The sequence below is a fragment of the Siphateles boraxobius genome, unplaced genomic scaffold (assembly GCF_051911475.1).
Source record: "Siphateles boraxobius isolate OS27281-9 unplaced genomic scaffold, OSU_SipBor_1 7, whole genome shotgun sequence".
Taxonomy (NCBI): domain Eukaryota; kingdom Metazoa; phylum Chordata; class Actinopteri; order Cypriniformes; family Leuciscidae; genus Siphateles; species Siphateles boraxobius.
In genome coordinates this window covers 34,265,634-34,289,670 of record NW_027509197.1, presented here as the reverse complement: position 1 = coordinate 34,289,670, position 24,037 = coordinate 34,265,634, and the positions used below count along the sequence as shown (strand labels likewise).

The following is a 24,037-nucleotide window of genomic DNA, read 5'->3' as shown; positions in this document are numbered from 1 at the left end:
TCCAATTAACTGACCCAAATATTTATAATTAATAATAACAAGATATTATTGATTATTAATATTTCCAAAAAGCTGAGTTCCTTACAGGAAAGTTGTGTCAATTTACTCGCCTTCAAGTAGTTCTGACCCCGTATTATTTGCTTGAAGGTGACTGGAGATCTTCGGCAGCTTTTATTTTTTCAACCCCTAAAGAGGACAAATAAGACACTATAACACTGGTCCATGACTTGTGCGCTATATTGCTTTTTTTTTTTGTCTGAAATTTAAGCTGTTTAATCAGGAACCCTTGTAATTTTAGGCTATGCATTTTCCAATTTGTTAGCCAAACTCTCTTTGTCATTTAAAGTATGTAATTTTTTCTGCCACAATCAGGCAGCGGATGGTGGCATGTTTCCAGGGAATAGTCAAGAAAGGTCTGGACCACCAACAAGCAGACTGCAGCCGTTTGTTATCTATACCACCACAGCACAAACAGCACATCAGTGGTACTACCATTACAGAGTAGAACAGGAGCGATAGTGATCAGGACGAAGCTGTTATCATACCTCCCTGCCACCCGTGGAGAGCTCAGAACCCGATCCAGAGCGCAGGTGGGTCTGTGTTTGCCTTGATCATGTTTCCTCCACTCACTGAGTGCACCGTCCTGCGGCACACTGCGAAAAATGATACTTCTCTATTTACAGATCTGCACCCTCAAGTTTGAAGCCACTTGTCATTTTCCCTGTCAATGTTCCTCTCATCACAGACTGTCAAGCATAAACGCAGCCAGACCTGGGGTTAAGAGGAAATGTGTGGGAATGTTATTTAGGAAAAGTTCATTATTACAGTGCAAGAGAAGTATTTTATTTGAATTGCTCACAACATTTCCATAAGCAGGAGTCTATCATTCTTACAGTTATTCAGAATTACATGATATAGTATGCTCTATAGATCTATATACACTGCCCGGCATAAAAAGAAAAAAAAGAGAGGCTGTATGGATTTAAATAGGCAAAATCATTAGAGTCTATAGCCCCTTTCACACAGAGATTCCACAAAATACACGGATAAAGTGACCTGGGATTTGACCCGGGTTCGTTTGACTCGTGACACGTGACATCAATGTAACATGTAATGTCTCAGCAGCGTCTATAGTCTGCTAATGAGCTGCGATTTCTCTCTCGGGAAACCACGCTTTGTGCATTTTTTTCTCTGATTCGATCATAAACTAGCGTGTTACGTACCTACCGTTTCACGCTGACGAACGATCCCGGCTTCAGCGCCATCATTACGACTCGGCATTGATTACGGCTTTTGTTCACACAGCACGCGTTCCGGGACTGAACACAGCAATGGCAAGCCCCTTTCACACAACGCGTTGATCCCGGGAAATTGCAGGGAAATTGCCAGACACCTTCAGTGTGAACGCAAACACGACCCGGGATTGATGCCGGGATCGATCCCGGGTAGGGGACCTAGTAACATTGCCGGGATCAGTCCCGGAACGCACGCTGTGTGAACAAAAGCCATAATCAATGCCGTGTCGTAATGATGACGCTGAAGTGAAGTGAAAGCAGGCTAGTGAAACGGTACGTAATGCGCTAGTTTATGATCAAATCAGAGAAAAAAATGCGTGGTTTCTCCAGAGAGAAATCGCAGCTCATATGCAAACTATAGACGCTGCTGAGACATTACATGTCACATCGATGTCACGTGTCTTTATGGGATTTTTACGGGTTGTGTGTGAACCCACAAAAAACTCTGATTCCGGAAAATCACTGTGAGTGTGGTCCCGGGTCACTTTATCCGTGTATTTTCCGGAATCTCTGTGTGGAAGGGGCTTTACTAGGTCCCCAACCTGGCATCGATCCCGGCATCAATCCCGGGTCGTGTTTGCGTTCACACAGAAGGTGTTCTGGCAATTTCCCGGGATCAACTCGCTGTGTGAAAGGGGCTTTGATTGGTTCACGATTGCAGTGATTATTCTGTTTCTAGCATGTTATATGTTTGGCAACAGTTATTCTAACCCTAATTGATGGAGTGTGTAGCTTTTCTTTTCGTAAACAACCATGTAGGAAGACACATCATGGCCATATTGCAGGATGACAGTCAAGATTCTTCAGGCTCAAATTGTGAAAGAATGGTTGGGAGGAGCATGGAGAATCATTTTCACACATGAATTGGCACCTCTGAGTTAAATTCACTGAAAGTCTGGAGTGTGCTGGAGGAGACTTTACAGAGTGCTGGACTCTTGCATTGTCAGTAAAAGATCTTGGCCAAATATTTATGCACCTCTTATAGAAATAGATGTGTTGATGTTATTTCCATCAAGAGGTGCATCAATTTTGTCATCCAATGGTAGTTTAAATTAGAAGAACTGTTGCCAAACGTATGACATACAACATGATCATTACTGCAATGATTCAATCATAGACTCGTTAGCATCTTTTTTAACCAGTCAGTGTATATATCACAAAAATAGTAAGAGTAGTATGGTTGGATCATATTCCAAACACAAACCTAATATCAAGTGCAGTTATTTTAGTATAATTTATATACTATTATAACATTTATTAATATTTTGAATTAGCTTTTGTTTTTAAATTTTTTTAGTTTTCATTTTAATGAAAAAATTGTAATTCCGTGCTTTTGTCATATTTACCCATATTCGTACTTCGTTAAAAAAAATTGTTTTTGTAATTTTAGTTCTTCAACTTATTTTATTTCAGTTGGTTGCCAAGACAGCATTTCCGATTTTCGTTTTTTAAGTATGTTTTTCATCTAATATAAATATTTTGCTAACACTTTATTTTACAGTGTCTTCGTTACACATTACATGTGGTTACTGTAGAAACAACTACAAATTATGCATAATTACATGCAATTGACCCTAAACCAACCCCTAATCCTAACCCTATAGTAAGCACATGTAAATTATTATTGTATAATTACACTGTAACATGGACAACTTAAAATAAAGTGTAACCAAATTTATTTCGATAAATCAACCTTTTTTCAGTTTTTTTTTTTTTTTTACAATAACAACACTGGTATGGAAAGGCATGGTGAGCTGATCATCCGCTTAGACATGGATCAAATTAAAATGGAAATGGAAAAAAGGATCTCTGTAATCAAAAACATGAGTGTTATAACAGATAAAATGCAAGATCCAATCCCCCGACCAGTTAAGATTACAAAGCAGGGCATGAAAGCAAAAACAAAAACATATGGATAGATTTGATAGTGCTCCACACACTGTTGCCCCTAGTGGTAAAAGGTAGAAGACTTATACTACATTAAGAAATGGGGCAATTTGTCTGTGTTTTGATACCCTAAGGTTCATATTAGTCTTATAAAGTTAAGCTGTGTTCACACACTTGTAGTTCAGTTCGCTTGGTTCGTTTAGTCCAGACAAAAAAAAAAAAAAATGTAGTCCTGGTCCTCTTACCGTTCACATTGGCATGTTAACACCGAACCTAAAGTCTTAGGGATGTTCACAACCTGATTTGTTGGCTTTTATTACGTATATTTTATGACTAACTTACCGAACATCCAAAATAATGCTGTGTACTGTGCTAAATCCGCTAGTATGTACGTAGCCATACATATTTTGACCAGCTGAAAACTTGTGAAGAGCTTATAAAATGTGTAAAGGAGTCAAAACAGTGGCAGGAATCCCTCCATCACACACAAACGAAGATCTGCTGGGAATAAATGCGGTTCTGATACCTGTACCGAACTGTGATGGGCAACATCACGACTATGATGAGAAAAAAACAGGTATGCTTGAGGGTATGCTTTTTAGGGTTGCATCTTGTGATATCATGTCCTTTTTTTGGTTGGTTTATATGTCCGTGTTGCGTTAATATTTGGTTCGAACCACACCATCTTTTCAGGGGTCTCGGTCTGCTTTTTTGGTGCCCACCAGGGTTCGGATGGCAGCGTTCACACCGCACTAACAGAAGGAGGAAAAAAGAAAAGAAAAATAATTTGCACGATGGTTCCTTTTAATCGAATCAAACATGCCAAGTGTGAACACAGCCTCAAGCCACAATGTTGAAAGAATCAATATTCAAAAACAAACCGAGGCAGTTTCAGCAAATACACAGATTAAATGTGTTATATTTGTCTATTTAACCACCTCCAAAGTAGGCTTTGCAAGCAAACCCAATACAAACCTGACAAACTAATATTTAAAAGCCATGTTTAATTGAACACAATATTCTCAGTGGGAGGCAATGGACTGTATTATGTTTGTCCACTTTAATTGCAAATGTGCACTGAGCTTGAGAACTGCTTATAAAGAAGCTGAATATTCATTTTAAATGATCTCCTGAGTATTCAATTATTTAATAGACAATATAATATTTCATAGCCATAATATATGTGCAAGTAGCAATTACAGGGCCAAGCACAATAAGTGTATAGTATGACAAGCCAAGTGAACATGTCTAAAGAATCTAACAATTATAGGCAGAGCAGTTCAAAGGTTATGCATGCATTCCTGTAGATCAAACAGTAGAGCATGCTGCTGAAAACAAGTTTATGGGTTCAGTTTCAAGGGAATGCATGAATAATATAACTTATATCATTATGCCTGTCCCATGTGGTTGCAAAAAATGATGAGGAGAAAGCGGATCTAAATGCTGCATATAACGTTTTACTTAAACAAAGAACTTTGGGGAAAAAAAACAACGACTTCACTAAAATGTGATGAGAACAGACATTGGAATGAAAGAAACAGGATTTAAACAGACAGACCAAACTAATCAAATAATCAGCGACAGGTGCAAACACTATTCAAGCCATGAATAACCATAAACTAACCGAAACCCATGAAACTGGGACACAGATCCCAAATACAAGACAAAACTCAAACATATAACAGAACACAGAGAATTCCTTAAGTATATTAATTTTTTTTAAGTTAATACCATTTTTCTTATTACCATATAGAGTACATGAGGATCCTGGGAGAAATGGTCACATCTGAATAATTTTCTATAAAATTCAAAATATGGCATTATGGCTGACCTCGGAAAAATGGGTATCATTCTATTCCATATAACTCTGAAGATTTCATTCAAGTCTCACAATTAATTTTACTTTCAATACACCAAAGCAATGGAGAATACACTTTACAATATTCAACAGGCAATATTGCTGACCATAGACCATTTGGATATCATTCAACTCTATAAAGTATGACCCAATCTAAACAAAAAATTGCATAATCTGAGTAGATTTTAAAACACTAGGGAACATACACTTGCTGAGTTTGTAAATGTTAGGTTACAGAGAAAAACTGGGCATCAGACACTATCAGATTTTCAAGTCGAAGCCTACCGCATACAACAAACTCTTGGCTTGTTGCTAGGCGACACATAACAATTAAAAACAATAAGGGCCAGATTTACTAAACAGGGCAAATTAGCGTGAGACCTTAATTCCAAAATAGCACCAGTGGAAGAGAAAAGTTCTGCGTGATCTACAGACAACACGCAAATGAAAGAACACAGACGCAGTCAGATCATTTCCATAATGACCAACGCAATCTACCAATTAGTGTCTGGTTTAAAACTTTTATGAGGCAGTAATGGTGCAAATACCAGTAAATTGACTAGCGCAAACTTTATTAAATAACCTTGTATGATTCATTTAAATACTCTGAAAGGGAAACTCCTACAAATGCATATGCAATAAGGTCAACTGCAAACATAACCCTGTCCATGCCTTTTTAGCGCTAATTTTTCACTGTGTCTTTAATATTCCTGACAGTTCTTTTTTTTAATGCCAAAAGAGGGATTGCTTTGGCATAAGTTGTTTGTAAATCTGGCCCTTAGTGTTCTCAAATCAGCTCAAAATATCAAGCATGTTTGATGAAGCAAAAAAAAGAGTCTGTGCCCATCATACACCACACGATTTTCTGTGAAATACGTCAACTCAACTGCCCACAATCTGCAGACTGGCTCTGACCTTCAGAAACTATAGCGTCAACTCGTCTAGACTGCAAATCTGGTCAATAATCACTGGGAACAGCAGCTGGGAAAAACAGATTTTGTAAATATTCAAACTAAAAATCTGACAGTATGTTTGCAGTTTTATTTAAAGAGGTTGAGCTCCTATGGTGACACCTATAGTAATCAGTCCCAAGTCATTTCCTGTTGGTCGTGCTGCCAAGACAACGCTTGCAATCTACCACTTGTCAAACGACATCAGTGCCAACAAAACATTGGCTTCTTAGATGCATGTTAATCAGAGGAGCTGTGTGCAGAGAATGATATGACCTATATGAGACTAAATGATTTTCACACTGTCTACACTGCTTTTTTCTGACCTCATAATAGGACAAACATGCTTTCCTTTTCACTAGCAAAATGTCATCTGTCGGAAGACATCGGAGGGAGGGATGGATGGACTGGGGCAGTGTCTGTGCATGAAAGGCATCATGGAAGACTCCAGCACATGCATGAATTGCCAGGCTCTTTCAAACCGTTGCTGTCTGCTGACAGCTTTGTCCTGAGATGTGTTATGCACCGCATTTTACAAATCTATCCATTCAGAGCAATAAGGGGGCAACGTAAACACCAAACAAACAAAAGTATGTTTACTGGTAATGCTCTGATGTGGATGAACAGATGCAATTATACGCATGGTGCCAGTACCACATGTGGCCGTGAAAAAGAAGGACGCTGCTGAGTCAGCAAGCAGGCGTTTGCCGCATTGACACAGTCTGGCAAATCGTCCTTGCAAACATCTCAAGTTAACACGGAACCAAAACAGTCCATATTTAGTCTTATTGTGTACAATAAATCAGTGCATGTTATTAAAAATAAAGCTATTTGTAACCTTTAATCAAAATTTCTTTACTCCACCTTCAAGATCTGTCTGTGAATGTGTAAATTGTGATATTTCTTTTCAATGATTCTTGTGTATGAGTTTTTTTTTTTTTTGTGCCGCCGTCTTGACCAGGTCTCTCTGGAAGAAGAGATAGCAATATCTCAATGTGATTCTCCTGGTTAAAATAAAGGAATAATAATAAAAAAGATAACTTGCTCATCCAATGCAAGGACTTTCCTCTCAGCCGATGACACAAATCAGTTCTGATATAGATTTTTATAATAAAACAATTGTTCCCTTTCGTTGTCACTCCGAGTTACGTCGGATGACGACGAATGGGGTTTCGCTTAGAAAGCCTATCAACTTTGAGTATTACAAAACGAGCCAATGGCAAAGAAATGCCATGGGTCTGTGGAATTTGCATGACGTAACTCCGCCCCACCTCGTGGGTATAAAAGGAGGATGCCGGCAACAGGCAGATATGTTTTCGCTTCGGAGCCAAGTGTAATTCTTCACTCCTTAAGCTATCTCTGATTGTCAGCTTCTTACGAGACGAGCAACTCTCCAGTGTTGGTGTGACGGCGATCTCCCGGCGAGTGCACACTTCCTGCTTATCTGAGCGTGCACTTCTGGTTGCGGTCGGCTGGTGTCTGACTCTGATGGGCACGAGCGCTGCTTGGTGTGTTTGGGCTTTAATCACGCTAAAGCAGCGCTCGTGGATGAGTCATGTTCTTTCTGTGGGAACATGACCATCGCAACACTTAGAATGAGGCTCAATGATCTCGCAAGAGTGAGAGTCCCCTCATCCACACCCCGATCTAGCGCCTCCTCGAGAGGCTCTACTTCGGCTGGTGGACAGGGTGATCTGAGGGTGACTGTGTGGAACAAAGCGCCGACTATTCGTCCGTGCCACGCAGCACCTTCTCCAGTGTTGCAACCCGCGAGCGTTCAGGGGATCCCCGCGGGACCGTCCTTTGAGGTCCCACGGGTGTCCTTTGGCGCTCCAGAGGAAGATGCGATGTCAATCGCAGCATCACAAGGCGGGTCTGATTCGTCTGGAAGTGACGACTCGTCACAGCTGCCACCCTCGGGTGTGAATACGGCTGTGGCTCAGTCCGATCCAGAGATGACGTCCATGCTTTCCCTGAGCGCTCGCGGCTGGACGATTGGTTTTTGGGTGCAGCTGCGGCTTCCCGTCCTCAGCCTGCCCCAATACCTTTCTTCCCGGACGTGCATGATGAAATCTCGAAGTCCTGGAAGACTCCCATGTCTTCCCGCGACCGCTTGTTGATTTCATCCGCCTTTCCTCCCCTCGATGGGGCAGCCACCCGTGGGTACACTGGGCTCCCCCCGGTTGAGCGCTCTGTTGCGATGCAGCTGTGTCCTCAGAGTGCTTCTTCTCGCGGCGACCCTAAGCACCCATCCAAGGCCTGTAGGTTCTCGTCTACCCTAGTGGCGAAGTCCTACAGAGCGGCGGGACAGGCGGCTGCCTCTTTGCATGCCATGGCCACTCTGCAGGTCTATCAGGCCCAGATGCTAAGGGACATGCACGAGGGTAGGACGGACCCAGGGCTCTTCGATGAGCTGCGTGCCGCCACCGACCTCGCCCTCTGGGCGACGAAGGTGACCGCACGCTCCCTGGGTCTGGTGATGTCTACAGCTGTGGTCCAGGAGAGACACTTATGGCTGAACCTGGCTGACATGCGGGATGCTGAGCGCTCTCGCCTGCTCGACTCCCCCATGTCCCAAGCCGGCCTTTCGGCGGTGCGGTGGAGGACTTCGCCCAACAGTTCTCCACCGCCCAGAAACACATTTTCGAATGTGTGCGGCCCCAGGATTGGTTTGCAGCATCGACCTGAAGGACGCCTACTTTCATCCTCTTGGGCTCTAGCGCATGGCGCCTCGCTAACAGACATCCCCAGAGCTGCAGGCTGGGCGACACCTAACACATTCGCCAGATTCTACAAACTCCGAGTGGAGCCAGTGTCCTCTCATGTACTCGCTTCAACCAGCTAGTACTGGCCCCCCTCAGGTGTCTTCGCTTGCTCGCCATTCCACTCCACGGACTGGATACGTGCGATATTCTCCTCAGGTGAGCTTCCCCGAAAGCCCTGAGTTCCTCCAGCACTCCTGACGTTGGCGCCAGTGTCTATTGCCTGTGCGTCGGCTAGGTGCCTCCCGTGTGCATGGTCCCTCCCCTGAGCGACCCCCACATGTGTATTTCCACTGTAAGCCTCTTGAGCATGTGTCTTTCCCTTGGCAAGCCACCTTGCCACCCCTGGGGTTGAAATATTCCACCTGCGGCTGGACACCCCAGTGTTCTCCATGTCTCCTTCGGGTCACATGTGTATTCTCTAAGTCCCCCCCTCTGGGTTGGCAGTAATTGCATATTTTCCCTGAACTTTGGGATATGCTCCCCAGTGTACCTTGATATTCCTGTGCTAAATAGGAGTCCTTCGTCCGTGCCAGTCTCACGACAGGGATCTCAGATTTACGCAGGGCACTGGAAGACAGCTGAGAAGGTGGTGTGATTAGACTGGTAACCCCATTCGTCATCATCCGACGTAACTCGGAGTGACAACGAAAGGGAACGTCTCGGTTACGTATGTAACCCTCGTTCCCTGAGTAGGGAACGGAGACGTTACGTCTGCCTGCCACTTTCCGCTGTACCGCGGGGATCGCCTGAGCTCAGTCTTGGCTCCTCAGCGAAGAAACATATCTGCCTGTTGCCGGCGTCCTCCTTTTATACCCACGAGGTGGGGCGGAGTTACGTCATGCAAATTCCGCAGACCCATGGCATTTCTTTGCCATTGGCTCGTTTTGAAATACTCGAAGTTGATAGGCTTTCTAAGCGAAACCCCATTCGTCGTCATCCGACGTAACGTCTCCGTTCCCTACTCAGGGAACGAGGGTTACATACGTAACCGAGACGTTTCATGTTGAATATCATGAGCACTTAACATACAGAAAACTGCCTTGCATTTCTCCTCTTCTCTAGCTTGCTTCCTAATCTAGTTGTATAATAAACCTGGCATTATTACAAATATTGTTGGCTCTTTGAAGAATTGTTGAATCTTTTTTAAGTCACTTTGGATAAAGGTGTTTGCTTAAAGCATAAATGTAAAATGTTAAGTATAATAGCTTAGAATAGAAGTACAAAATTATTATTATTATTTTTTTGCTACTGAAACAGTCTAATCTCTCCAATAAAAATAAAAAACAACCATAGCAATGAAACTTTAAAGATGTTATAATGAAACCATATTGCATATTAATTTTTTTCTTCATTAAAACTTGAATACATTCTCACATGGTGCGATTTGTAAGAGCCAAAGGCAACAGACTTAAATGAAAGAAGAACACTAAACATCACTTGGATCAATCTCAAAGAAATGTATTCCATTTTATGCAGCTCTCTGGCTGCGGTGCCACTTTCTGCTCCGTCAGCCACTCCTACTCCTCGTGTGGTTCAAAGCACTGCAGGTCCAGGCTAAACTACAGGAAGAAGTAGTATAAAAAAGCCTGCTTTACACTCCGTAAATCAAAACACACTGTAAAAAGGAGTATAAAAAAGGATTACATGCCCACTCACAACGCCAATCACTGCTGGACCACCCTGAGAGGAGAGAGAAAGACAGCAAGAGACAGACGGGGCATTAAGAGGAAATGAGAGAGAGTGGTGAAATGTACTGGAGAGAGATTTTTCAGCATCGCTTTCCAGCATAAAAGTAGGGCCAAAGCTGTCCTTTGAGAGTTTTAATCCATTTCTACATGCTCACATTATCAGGTTTGGAGTCCCTCTGGACAGTGAAAGGACATCATTCAAAGACTGAGATATTTTTAGCCATGTTTTTACATACCGTTTTATGTAAACTATGATGTCTCTGAACAAGAACTTGTAACAGATCCACTGAACCAGTAAACAAATGTGCTCTTCCCAAGTATGTAGTATGCAAAAATCTGTACATCAAATGATATGTATTACTGTGCAGCCTGGTAGGTGAATAATACCTGGATAATATATTGCATCCACTGAAGTTCTGAAGTGTGCAGCCAGTGGACACTTTGTTATCCCATAATGCCACAGAACAGCTCTGTATATTAGGCATTAGGAGGATCCACTAAAATAGATAAAATTGGTTTCTGACTTGCACAAATGGTCCTGCACAAATTAAGCCCTGCTCAAAAAAAAAAAAAAAAAAAATTATATAAACATAATGTATAATAATATATTATAATATATGTGGAACTACTAGTAAAGAACATGACCTGTGTTAACGCCAAAAGAGCATTAAGCTGAAGACAACTCCCACTGTTCTTCTGAAACACTGTAAGAGGGAAAAAAATATATTGCTGTGAGGTACAAATGTACTTTAGTGCCAATAAATATGCTGCGCATCACATGAAGCTGCTTTCAGTAATTAAATTGATCCAATTAAAACTCTCTGATAGGAGTTTATCTCTTCGCCAGTAACAAGCACCCAAGGGACATGAAACAAGAGACAAGGGAAAGAAAAAAAATGGAAGAGTTTTTTTTTTTTCCTGCACTCTGTCAGGCAAGCGTTTTTCATTTAAAGAGCACAGAGAGCTTTTGCACCTTCTACTAAACATGACTGGGATGTCACCATTTTGTTTTTACACTTTATTCAAAAAATTTAATTGTTCATTAAAATGCTCAGAATGTTAGATTGTGGAGTTAGTGGTTTGTTATAAAAAATATATTATATTCGTATTTTACACATAAATATGAAATCAATAAAAAAGGGATTGAAATTCATACAATGAAAGTAAACAACTGCAAAGCAGAATTTACCAGATATTACAATTCTCAAATGTCATCATTCTGCAACTCAAAAAAAAAGAAAAGAAAAAAAAACTCACATACATATTTATTATTGTTATAATTATTAATAATGGTTCTTACTATTATCTACGTGAAAACTGTGATACCTGTTTTTAAGATTTGTTACTTATTTTGTAACATTATAAATGTCTATACTGTCAATTATGATCATGCAATTTAATGCATCCTCACTGAATAAAAGCATTGCAATACAAAAAGGCTATTTCAGACATATCAAAATACAGTGAAAAGCTAAATAAAATAGACAATACAGAATAAACTAGATAATACCGGAGGCAATCGTGTGTATTAGGCCCAGACTGTTGTTCAGTCCGAGTCCATCTGTACGTGTCACAGTTTAAATTCAAATGGGACCATCTCTCAACCTAACTTGAGGCAAAATGGAATGTTTTCTTTCTTTCCTCCCCCTTGGCCCCTTCCTTATTCTCCAATAAAGTCTATTTCAAACTTTTTTACCTTGTGTGTGACCTAGTTTAGCGGCTCCACTTCCCAGGAGAGCTCAGCGACGTCAGCCCTCATGACAGTCCTTGTGGATGTCATCTCTGTGCGGGATTTTGTGTTTGCAGCTGGGATGGCGTGTATTTGGTTTATCACTGTGGATGCTGTCATATTAGTCTCAGCCTTAGACTGCAGAGCCGCCCACACTTCTTCAGTGACTGTCTGGAGCATCTGGCAAGCTCTAATCTGATTGGTTGGCTATACATGATTTTATCAGTCTTCCTGGAAACAAAGTTAACACAACAAGCACTTCTGAAAAAGAACTAATCACAGGAATAGCCAATGGTTTTTGAAAGATACTAAATATTGTTTTGTTTGAGGAACTTAGAAGCATGTTAAAAGGATATCCATGAGCAGAACTGCATATTTCATTTTGTTATATTTATATCAGTGAAATACACTATTGTTCAAAGGTTTGGGGGAGGTACGATTTTTTATGTGTTTGAAATAAATCTCTTATAGCCTCACCCAGGCTGCATTTATTTGATCCAAAATACAGTAAAATAGTAATGTTGTGATATTACAATATAAAACAGTGTATACCACGATGTTTTCTATTTTAATATATTTTAAAATGTTTTTTTTCTTCTTCTGTGATGTCAAATCTAAGTGTTTACCAGCCATTACTCCAGTCTTCAGTGTCACATGATCCTTCAGAAATCATTCTACTGATTTGGTGCTCAAACATATTTGTGTGTGAACCGTAATACTTTTTTTATTTTCAGGATTGTTTGATGAATAGAACGTTTAAAGAAGTAGCTTTTATTTAAAACATTATAACATTATCTTGTCTCTTTTGATTAATCTACTGCATCCTTGCTGAATAAAAGTATCAAATTCTTAAAAAAAAAAAACTTTTTACCCCAAACTTTTGAATGATACAGAGTTAAGGCAGCAAGCAGGAACTAAATGAAATGTGAATCAAGGAAGTAAAAATAAAAGTAATAAAAATTCTCTTTACACTTTTACAGGGTTGTGTATATATAGAACTCTGCAAAACTGTGTCATGTAAAGTGTCTGGTCTTTACATGTCGGTCAGACAGTCTCTTCCTGTGGGCAGTTCTTGGCCAGAAAGTAATAGGAATGCAAGCTTCTGACTGCTTGAATAGACCAAAATCTTCAAAACCGAGCTTTCAAACCAACAGCACTTCAATTATCAAATAAAATCATAATTTTGGCTAGTTCAAATCAGACAAAATGTGCATGCACTACATTTGGTCATGACACATTATATTTCATGATCTATAAAAAGTTGTGCTACCTTTACCAAAAAAAAAAAACCATCTTCCTTTTCTTTAGCTATACTATATCCAGCATTGCAAAGTCTCTTATTTATTTCTCTACAAGTGGTCTGTCTCGGCCCGTCAGCAGCATAGGAAGCCTTCACAATGCATTTGACAATGTCTCAGCTATTCCTGAATGCACTCAGTGTCTTACACATATAGCCCAAGGACGGGACCCAAGGACATACACACTGCTTTTTTCATCAGTCTGTTCAAAATAATGCGCACCGGGAGAATCATCAATCAAATACACAGACTTTGGTAAAGTTGTCTGGGATTCAGTTGGTAAACCAGCAAATCTGTCTTCACTGTGCATTTGAAAAGAGAAAAACCTCCACCTTTAGATCTAAAATAACCATTGTTATTAATTTACAGAAAGTCCGGTGGGTTTTAATGACCCGTGAGATATTTCAATGTGAATTCCCAAGCTAAGCCTGCACCTGTCGGAATGCCGTGAATGTTTGCGGAGAGAATCTCGGGGTGGGGAATTGGAATGGGAATAATGGGACGGACTCAATTCAGAGAGATGAATTGCTCACAAACACGCACACCGCCTGCAGACAGGATGGTCCATCCAGAGACAACGGCACTGCGCCAATACAAAGGACTCCAACACAGCGGGGACACTCTCCAAGGTAAAGTTTAGAGCAGTCCATTAAAATGGAAAAACAATCATGAGAGGGCGGTGATGGAGTGTAGAACATTTCACAGGAGTGTACGTACAGAGAAAAAAACGTATTCCTCCCCCTAAATGCAAAAGATTTCCGAGAAGAAGCATATTGTATGCACAGCTGGATAATAAACTACTAAGTACCATGCAGAATCGGACTGTCTGGTTTACTGCAAAACCATGCGATGATAAACACTGTGTGAATGGACACAGCGAGGAGGAGATTTCACTAGACAGCTCTTAACCGATCACGAAACTACAGAATGGTTTTACATTTTTGCTCATTCTCTGACTTGCAGTCAGTACTAGTCTCCTCAAATAAATTACTATTGAAAATGTTTGTTGATGAATGTGTTTCTTCACTGATAAGGAAGACTAGACTAAAAACATGCACCAGTGATTTTAATTAAAACAAACTCCTTACAAAAATTAGTTTAGAATGTGTAACTGAATATGCCGTTGCAGTAACTACATGCTATACGCAATGCAATTTTCTAAAAACAAACTTCAAATACATGAAGAATTTACAACGCAGTAACTTCTAAACCCTAGCTAATACATATTCATTACGTGCTATTATTTCAAGAGTTTTCCCATGCTGTATTTTGTAATGTTGAAACTTTTAAAATGATAAGTTTAAACTGAACTGTAATATAAATATGGCATAACAAAAGGACTTAATGAAAAACCATTTTATAAGTCTCATTGCTGTTCAAAAAATAATTCCTAATAGCCAGTCCAGCATCCTACATGTATTTCTATTCCTGTTCAAGTCAAAACAAGCAGGCAGACTTGTGCTAAATCATTCTGGAAACTGAGAATAATAAGCCCAGCAGGGGGGTGGAATGAGCAGTGAAATGTTGTCAATTATCGCAAAATGTAGAACAGTTGGGTCCAAATTTCAGCTGAGAAAGTTTTTACTCAGTGAATGTTAGGTTTTAATCACAGCCCTCATACAACATATGATTTGGGCGGAAGGAAGGAAGGAAGGAAGGAAGGAAGGAAGGGCGGAAGGAAGGAAGGGCGGAAGGAAGGAAGGAAGGAAGGAAGGGCGGAAGGAAGGAAGGGCGGAAGGAAGGAAGGAAGGTCACTAATCACTCAAACTTTTCAACTTTTTACTCAAACCTTCTGACGTATATGTATTAATAATTTTATGATGAAATAGTTTAGACTAAATTGGGGGGGGGTGGGGGGATAAACATTTTCACTAGTGGCCTCAGACATTTAAACTCTTCTTCATATATTTGCAATTATGTTTCTAAATGGGAAAATCTCTTATTTTTACAAACAAAGTTTTTGAAGTAGAGTGTGCCTCGTGCCAAGATGCAAGTCAAGCATCTATGCATTCCCCAACATAGAGAAAAAGTTCATAAACTGCATGTCAATTTAAATGAAATATCAGGGACTACAGATGCATTACAGGAGCAATTGGACTAGATCTCACAGTGATTGTGCACATATTAACAGATCAATCCAGCAGCTGTGTGTTGTATTGACAGACAACCTTTGAAGTAGCTTACTAGCTTTCCGATCAATGTCAGAGTCACGTATGCAAGTAAAAAAAAAAAAAAAAAACACTTCTGCAAATATGTTCTGTAGCCAAAATTTATTGATTTCTTTGTACTCCATCATAAAGAACAGGTTGTTAACTGGACTAGGACTTGAGTGCATATAAAATAGGATAATTATATAAAGAATATATTAAAATGAACTAATTTATGATATGGTTGTCCCTGAAAAATAAACATCGGATAGAAGAAAGTATTTACCATAAAAACCCACCTGCACCTTGCATGCCCTTTTGCTCTCCATTTAATCTTATTGCTGTCTAGAAGAAACAAATAAGATATTAGCCAGATCTACTTTGTCATTCCTGAGCTAGAGATGCAGATAAGAAATGATATTTTAAGCTAGATGTCAAACTGATGAGCAAGGGGTGAGAGTATATGTATGAAGGAGACAGCGAAAGACAGACACAGAGTGTGTTCGTACTGTGTGTATATGAGTGTGTGAGTGTGTGTGTGAGTGAGACGCACTGAGGGATGAGGCTGAAACTGCTGCTATTTATATCCCCTTCAGTAGCTACAGGGAACAGCCACCATCTGCATAAACCAGGCAAATTCAGAGCCCAAATTTCCACCGAATACTCACGACTGGTATCCACACGGCTTTTGAAATCGCAGAGGGAGCCGATCCTGATAATAAAAGAGCATGAATAACAATGTTCAGTTATACTGCAGTGTTATTATTAAATATTACATTTGGATTTAAGCAGAAGGCTCCATTCACCTGTGGTTTAGATGGATAGCATGCTTTCTTAAATCAATAGCTTCCTGCAGAGAGCTGGCCGCAGCATCTAATACTGCCAGAGTCAACGTTTATACGCTTGGGCTATTTATACAGCAGCAGCAGCTTTTAATAGCTCGATTCGCCCCTGCACTCATACACACTACTGCAGTGATCTATACTCAACACACTGAACGAAGGTGGCGAGAAAGATGAAGAGAGAAACACAGAACACTGTTTCAGAGACAAAACATTGCATTCAACTGTTTTTGCGGCAAATTTCTGAATTTAAATATACCCGGAAGACCAACAGAGTGCTGCAGGGATGACGCATTTTTGTAGGCCAACCTGAAAGTTAGTATTGCCGAGGTTCCCCACTTTTATGAAATTTGGAAGCCTAACTTCAATCTGCAGATGGAAAAAGCTAAATGCATGTTATAAACGGACTTCTACACTTCAAAGACACCATCACTAACCTTCTAAGTTACACCAATTCCTTTATCATAAAAAAAAAAAAATTCTCTGAAAGTTTGAGTTAGAATAGTTTGCAAGAGTGGGATTATAAACAGAGTGAGTTTACCTGTTTGCCATGATATTTAATGACAAACTAATGTAGTCCCATTTAACAAGACAAGTAAAAGCATAAAAATAAAAAAAACACAAGGCAGTAATACTGACGTATCTTATGTAGAATAAAATGTGAAAATAATAGCTTAACCACTGGCCTTATTTCAGGCATTTGACCAAAAAACTCTTGGTCGACTTTGGGACAATGGAGACAGAAGTGGTAAAAAGCTAAGACGTTTCAGGCATTTCCACAGCAGCCCTGCAGCACTCTACTGTATATCCAACAGTATTCAAGTAGTAAGCTAAAGTTTGATAACAGTAAAATTGTATTAATATAAAAAAGGTGCTTTAGAGTAAAATCTCACCAGTTTCTTTTAGATAAGATAAAACTGTTCCTTTGCAATTTATTTTAAACTTGACAAATTATCCTTCAAAAATGTTAAATAAAACATGCAGCGCATTCAAACTAAAGAAAGAAAATCAGAGACAGATTAAAAAGGTCTTGAAAGCTTGGACACTACATCAGAAACTCCCTGCCAAGAGTGTATGGTTAAATCATAACAGAAAAGGGAAAGGCAAAATCTACTCAAGCACACTTATTGGGTCCATAAATCCTTGAAAATATTCTGTCTAGGTAGATCAAAGATATGAGTTTCCCCTCCAGTCTGAACAAGATGCTTGAGACAAAGAACACTAGCAAACATCTGTACAAGACAGTTTCAGATCACATGGTTTAAAAGCACATCTGAAAATCTGGCTTCCAGTTCATCTTTAGGCAAACTAAGTTCCACAGAAGCTAGTTCACAACATAATGCCTAAACAAAATGAAAGCATGAACATTCCAAAGTAGTTTAATCTATTGACATGCCACAGTGTGATAGGCTGCAATCTATTTGGTGTACACAACTTGGATCTTGCTAATGTAATTATGTAAAGCCTCACATCTAAGAAATTCAAGAACAGTGTCCTGTTGTTGGCTAAAACTCCTTAGTTAACTGAAATTAAAAAAATGCTGCCATCTAGTGACAGACCATGAACAGTTACCAAGTAAGTTAAGAAACCATATAGGAAGGTAGGTTTCACTTGCTTTTGCAAGTGACAGGAAGTTTGCAAGGCTTAAAACAACCCTGAAAGAGCCTTATTAGCAAGTAAACTACATCTCCACAAGTAACACTAAACTAGTATTTTGGGACCATTCAAGAAAATTCAACCACACAAGACCTAGTAGATTTGGTAGCATGATGTAAATTCAAGTACCTGTACTGCATCACTAGAAACACATTGTGCAGTAGTCACAGCTTTATTCAGAGTTGCAGCAGAGGGGACAAATGCACAGCAAAACAAGATACAGCAGCATGTAAATGAATTACCATTAGGGAAACTTTTCCTATAGATCCAGGAAAAATATATTCACTCTAGTTTCTTGACCGCTTTCCCCTTAAGTTTCTTTTGTTGGAGTAGAAGGTCAACATACAGACAGTGATCCACAACACTTGAAGCACAGAGAAGACCACCATGCAGAGCACCGGAGTAACCAGCAGAAAAAACATCTTGTCCTGAAAAAAAAAAAAAAAAGACAGATTTTCATGTAGGAAATTAAGACGAACTCAACTGACATACCTGTAATGGGCCAAAATAGCTGCCTAAAGTAGTAACTTCTAACAAAGTTACATAGAATATTACCTGACAGGTAGAGGTTCTTGATGGGTGTGTTGCACCTGATCTTGGCAATGTTCAGAGGTTGGTATCTCTCCAGATTGTGTTCTGCAGACAGCATAGATCCATATGTGGCACCCAGCCCATGCATGTTGATGGGACTGACTGCATGCAACAGAGCCACCTATGGAAGCCAGGAAAAGTTGATTGTCAATTTATTAGTCATCAAGCAGCACAAATATGAAACGGGGGAAAAATAAAATAAAAAAAAAGTACCTTCTCTTTCAGCTTGGGGAAGTGGACACAAGCCCAGTCAAAGAGATGATTAGCAAATCTCATCTTGTATTTTTCATATTCTTCACCTCTTTCGGTCTCATTGACATTGTTCCACTGTCCAAACCACTTTGGATTGACCATAGTATGGATAACCATGCGTGACTGCCCTAAAACAAACCACCCACAAGTGACACTTTAGTTGGTGAATTTACTTTGATGGTTCTGGGTGTCCTAAACTCAGAGGAAGTTAACCTGGAAAACGAGTGCATGAGGTGGGATCCCTGGCAGAGGGGAAGGAAATGTACATCATGGGGATGCTGTCAGGTGCGTCCTCCTTGTCTGAATCAAAGTACTCTTCCATGCTAAGGAAATTCAATGGAGTTTATGGAGAGTATAGATGTGCTTTTAACATATTGAAGAAAGTGATGACTCGAACACCTACACTTCATCCATGTTGTTGCTCTTATAGAGTCGCATGTCGGTTGAGGAGATGCCCAGTTCTTCATTAGTGGCATTAAAGCCTGCAAACACCTGGAAAAAGCCTTTTCCTGGCTTTAGAGTATGAAGATAATCCTGGATCTCTTTGAGAAAAAGGAGATGAAGGGGGAAAAAAATCTGGCCAGTAATTAAATTTCATACGAGTACATTAGACCAACTGTATTGAAGACATTGTCACTAACTTGGATTTGCCTGGATTTCTGGAGTCAGGAGCTTCTTAAAGGTGGTGAACATACCAGCATTTGAAATGATCACAGGAGCCTGAATTTCAACATCTTTACCTCCCATCTTAACAGCCACTCCTAAGCAAAGAGACAGCCCTTGTTTCACACATCTGAAAGCTACTGGAGCCAAAAATATAATGTATGCCACACATCTGTGATGCCTTTTTCGGTACAAAACCTACTGCCATAAGAGTAACTCACCATATGCAACTCGTCTTCCTAAAACTAGAATGCTGGACACAGGAGCATTGACCAGAACTTTTCCTCCATGCTTCTCCAAAACTTGAATGATGTGGTATGGGATCTCACTAGCGCCACCCTTAGGATAGTAAACACCACGCTTGGAGTGGTGCAGGAAAAGGGCATCAATCATGCAGCTGGAGTTTTTGGGTGGGACACCTTGAGAGAAAATTCTAATTATCATATGTATTAAAAGGCTAAAATGTTGGTAACAACAAAAAGTCTTTTACCATAAAATATTTGAGAAAACACAGTAAGGAGGTCACAGTTGCTTGTAAAAGACTTGACCATGTCTGTTGTACTGGTGCGGGAGTATCTAAAAATGGGGGAGATCAAGTCAGCGATTCCACTCCACAATATGAAGCGAGCAAACCAGAGTGGGACCATCTTCAGCATACACAGCAGATGGATCTTCTTGGAACAGATCTAGAAGAAAAACAATGTGATCCCGAAATCACTCCTTATGCCAGATTTAAAAAAAAAAAAAAGAAAAAAAAAAGGCCTTCAACCAAATACCTTCATGATTTTAAAGAACTCCTCTACTGCTTTAGTATCATTGGGAAACTGCTTCTTAAGATGAGCCTCCATCTGCTTCTTGCCATTGTAAATGGTGTATTCTTTACATTGGGTTCCTTTACCAATAACAACCGTGTCCACATGAGAACCTTGCTCAGCAAAATGCACCTGGCCATCAGTGATCAGATCCAATGCAATTTTCAATAAGCTGTTCTCATGAAGTTGTCCAAGATAATGGAAGCCTTTGACAAAATGAACATTGTGCAAGTTATAGAAGTCAAGGTATTCAGCATTTGATAAACAACTCCATGAACATTGAGGTCCTTACCACAGTCAAACTCAAAGTCTTTCTCAGTGAAGGTCTTACACAGGCCTCCTGCCTGCTCGTCTTGCTCCAACACCAGGACTTTCTTTCCTAGTTTGGCTAAAGTTGCCGCTGCAGTCAAACCACCGATACCACTGCCAATCACAATGACGTCCAAGTTTCTGGGCACTTCAAATTCATCAAATTCTGGTCAAGAAGAACCATTAGTTAACAATGGACATCTGTCATTTGCAGTCAGCTTGTTTCACTAGCATGCAACACCTCTAAAGTTTACATACCTTTCCGAAGCACTCTGTCCCTTTTCTTCTGCTCTACAACTAGTGGACCAGGAGGACTGATAGTCCCCTTGCACAGTCCACTTCTCCTGCCAAACAGATACCAGAACGTGCCACGACCCCAGTCTACAAGCCATTCTAAGAAAAGCAGAATCCACCACATAATCAAATCCTGAAAAAGAGGAGCTGGTGTTTTTAGTTTCAGGACAGATTGCTGGAGATTTCACCCTTTATAAGATATTTAAAACTGTAGAAGCAGCTCTTTCCAGAGAATGCAGACAGCAGTTTAATACAGGTGACCAAGTTAAGATCCTATTTATTAGTCCAAATTGTGGGTGGAGACACTTAATTCAATCAGACTTGCAGACTGATTGCTTTGAGTGATTTGCTTATGGCGATTAACAGCTGTTTTGCATAAAATGTGAACCAATGTGGGAATTTATTAACTATTTTTATAATATGATCAAGTAAATAAATCAGCTTGACCTTTTGTATTGATATGGAGAAATGTTTTCCGCCTTATAAGCTTACTCTAATGCAATCTCTTTAATGTCACTTCATCTTTACTTAGATCAATTTTTTGTAAGTTGTGATAAAACAATTCATTGATTTACTTAGATTTAATAAATATATTAAGACCTGATTGTTTGTGGTGATAAACTAGCACCATTGAATTGTTTGGAAAATGAGACCGAGATGATTGTGCAAGACAATATCATGCTTATAAAGCGAACTCTTCCACATACTGATAATCAAATCTGTTGATTTAAAAATATGTATATTTTGTGCATTACATTTCATCATGCAAATATGTGTAAATACAGACATTAAAATTCAATGGTTGCTAAATGGCAGTTGTGTGTCTGTGTGTTTTTTTCAGGCTACCAAAGCACCATAACATGTGCAATGTGGCTTTCATAATAATAGGTTACATAATTATAGCATTTTGTGGCATTTGCATTTGAGTCAGTCACTAAACAGGTGAGAGTCGTTCATCGAGTCAGTGGTATCAAAACACATTATGACCTGACTAGGCACTCAAACATGTAGGGTACAACGGGGCTTAAGGCTTACCAGGGTAAAATTAAGCATCTGACATTATTCTCTTTTAAAGGGTCATTCCACCAGTGGAGACATGAATATGTATTGAAAGTGGGTCATATATGTAGTAGAATAGTATCATAAATTTCTAATTTGGGACCTTCTTGGCTGATAAAAGCCAGAAAATGACTTTTTAGTGCTTGTGGATTGTAGACAACAATCCCCATAGTGCATTGCAATGCTCGCTCCGCAGACCACTCCCACTACAGTAGCTAGTTGCTAGTTGAACTTAGGTATTCTAAAGTAGGTCTCCAGGACGCCGCTATCCATATGGGGTGCGAAACTCGGGTGAGCAACAACACACACGTCCGTGTCATCCTCCGATTCCGTAGCACCGCTGGAATTCTCGGCAGCAGACAGACTCTTGTTCTGTGTCAATTGGCGCACAGTGAGAGCACAGGCACCACCAATCTGCCCCAGCTCGAGCCATTGCGGGCTCCTCGTCCGCGGCAAGCAGATCGTCTGCATCGGCTGTGGTGGCAGCAGCTTCAGCCGCCTCCGGTTCCTCCATAGCCCTCAGCTGCTCGTCGCTATACTGTAGCTCATAAAGGTAGCCACGAACATCCGTTTCTACCATAACTTCGTCAAAATCAAGATCCTCCATAATGGATCCGCCTGTGTATTCAGTACCTTCGTCCATATTTTCAAAAAGTTTCTCCCGGTGAAATCAAACGCACTGGCACTGATCTGATAGGTCTGTTAGCGCATTAGGTCCAACCCCCTATTGGCGGGTTTGAAAGGATGGGAACTAGTGCTTGTAGTCTTCACAGAAATCCCCCCCTTTTACACTTCCTCCTAAAATGACGTAAAATGACGATTTTTGCGTCATTGTAGGAGGAAGTGAAAAAGGTAAATAGAGGATTTCTCTCGTCTCAGGGGGAAATGAAAGAGTGTTGCACGACCATTCAATAGTATGACTGGATTTCTAACAATGGAAATCTTAATGCAAATGGGTGGAGTGTCCCTTTAAACCATTAGGCACAAAAATGCAGCTCAGCAGTTTTCTAAAAAAAAAAAAAAAAAAAAAAAACATTTTTGAAGATGACCGTGGAAATTTTCCTGATCCTAGACGCAATCGCGGACAGCAATGCACAAAGTTGATTGTGCACTAATTTGATGTAATAGTTTTTTTTTTTTTAAATGTAGATTCATGTAGCAAACAAGAATCGATAAAATTATTTTCTATATTTTGAGACACAGTTCTTGTTAATGAGTTTTCAGTTTTGTTCAAGGTAATTAAAGCAACAGTTTTTCAATAATGGAAGAATATGTAAAATGAGGGAATCTGGGGTAAAAATGCGGCCCTGCTGTTGGGGTAAAAGGCACAATAATTAACTTGATAATAAATAGCTGGCTGACTTTTCCATTTTGTTGACACGACATGGTTAGATTCAGGTGGTAAATATCATATCAAATTGGGTATCCACAAAGATAATCACCATATTTATAATGAAACCAACATAAAAAATGAATTAATAATATAATTTAATATAATATATTTATGTTACCACTGTAAAGATTTATTAAATTATTATTGGACTTCATTCAATCCTTTCAGAATCTTTACTTTTAAAATAATTTTGTTTTGTATTTTTTTTTAAAACGAACATTTTAATGACAGTATAATTATTAAACAAAAATTAATTCTTTTATTTATCAAAATAAACCAAAAATAGTACAAATTTTGCTAAAGTGATTATTTTGAACAAGTATTAGCTTAGACATTATTAAAAACATATTTTAGCCAAAGTATTTGTATCAATACTTTGCCCGGCTGGTTTTACCTCGTATGCGGGCTAAAAGGCCCACCTCGCCACCTCATAGACTTATAAGATTCATTTTTAAACAAAAATAAACCACTTTTATAATTTATTTTCACATAAAATCTGTTGCTACATCACTGTTCAATAAAAACAATTGTTTTGCTCCTATCATACAC

General features: G+C 39.7%; 1 protein-coding gene across 1 annotated transcript; it reads right to left on the bottom strand.

Annotated features, from left to right (window-relative positions):
• Positions 1-18,268: 18,268 nt before the first annotated feature.
• On the bottom strand, positions 18,269-21,287 carry LOC143723116 (inactive all-trans-retinol 13,14-reductase). The gene is made up of 11 exons (XM_077215092.1): positions 21,001-21,287; positions 20,726-20,908; positions 20,398-20,639; positions 20,112-20,307; positions 19,843-20,040; positions 19,600-19,719; positions 19,362-19,500; positions 19,172-19,281; positions 18,920-19,086; positions 18,671-18,827; positions 18,269-18,543 (listed from the first exon to the last, which is right to left on the bottom strand). Exons 1-11 carry the CDS (start codon positions 21,158-21,160, stop codon positions 18,398-18,400), a joined length of 1,818 nt encoding a protein of 605 aa, XP_077071207.1. The 5' UTR covers positions 21,161-21,287; the 3' UTR covers positions 18,269-18,397.
• Positions 21,288-24,037: the final 2,750 nt, after the last annotated feature.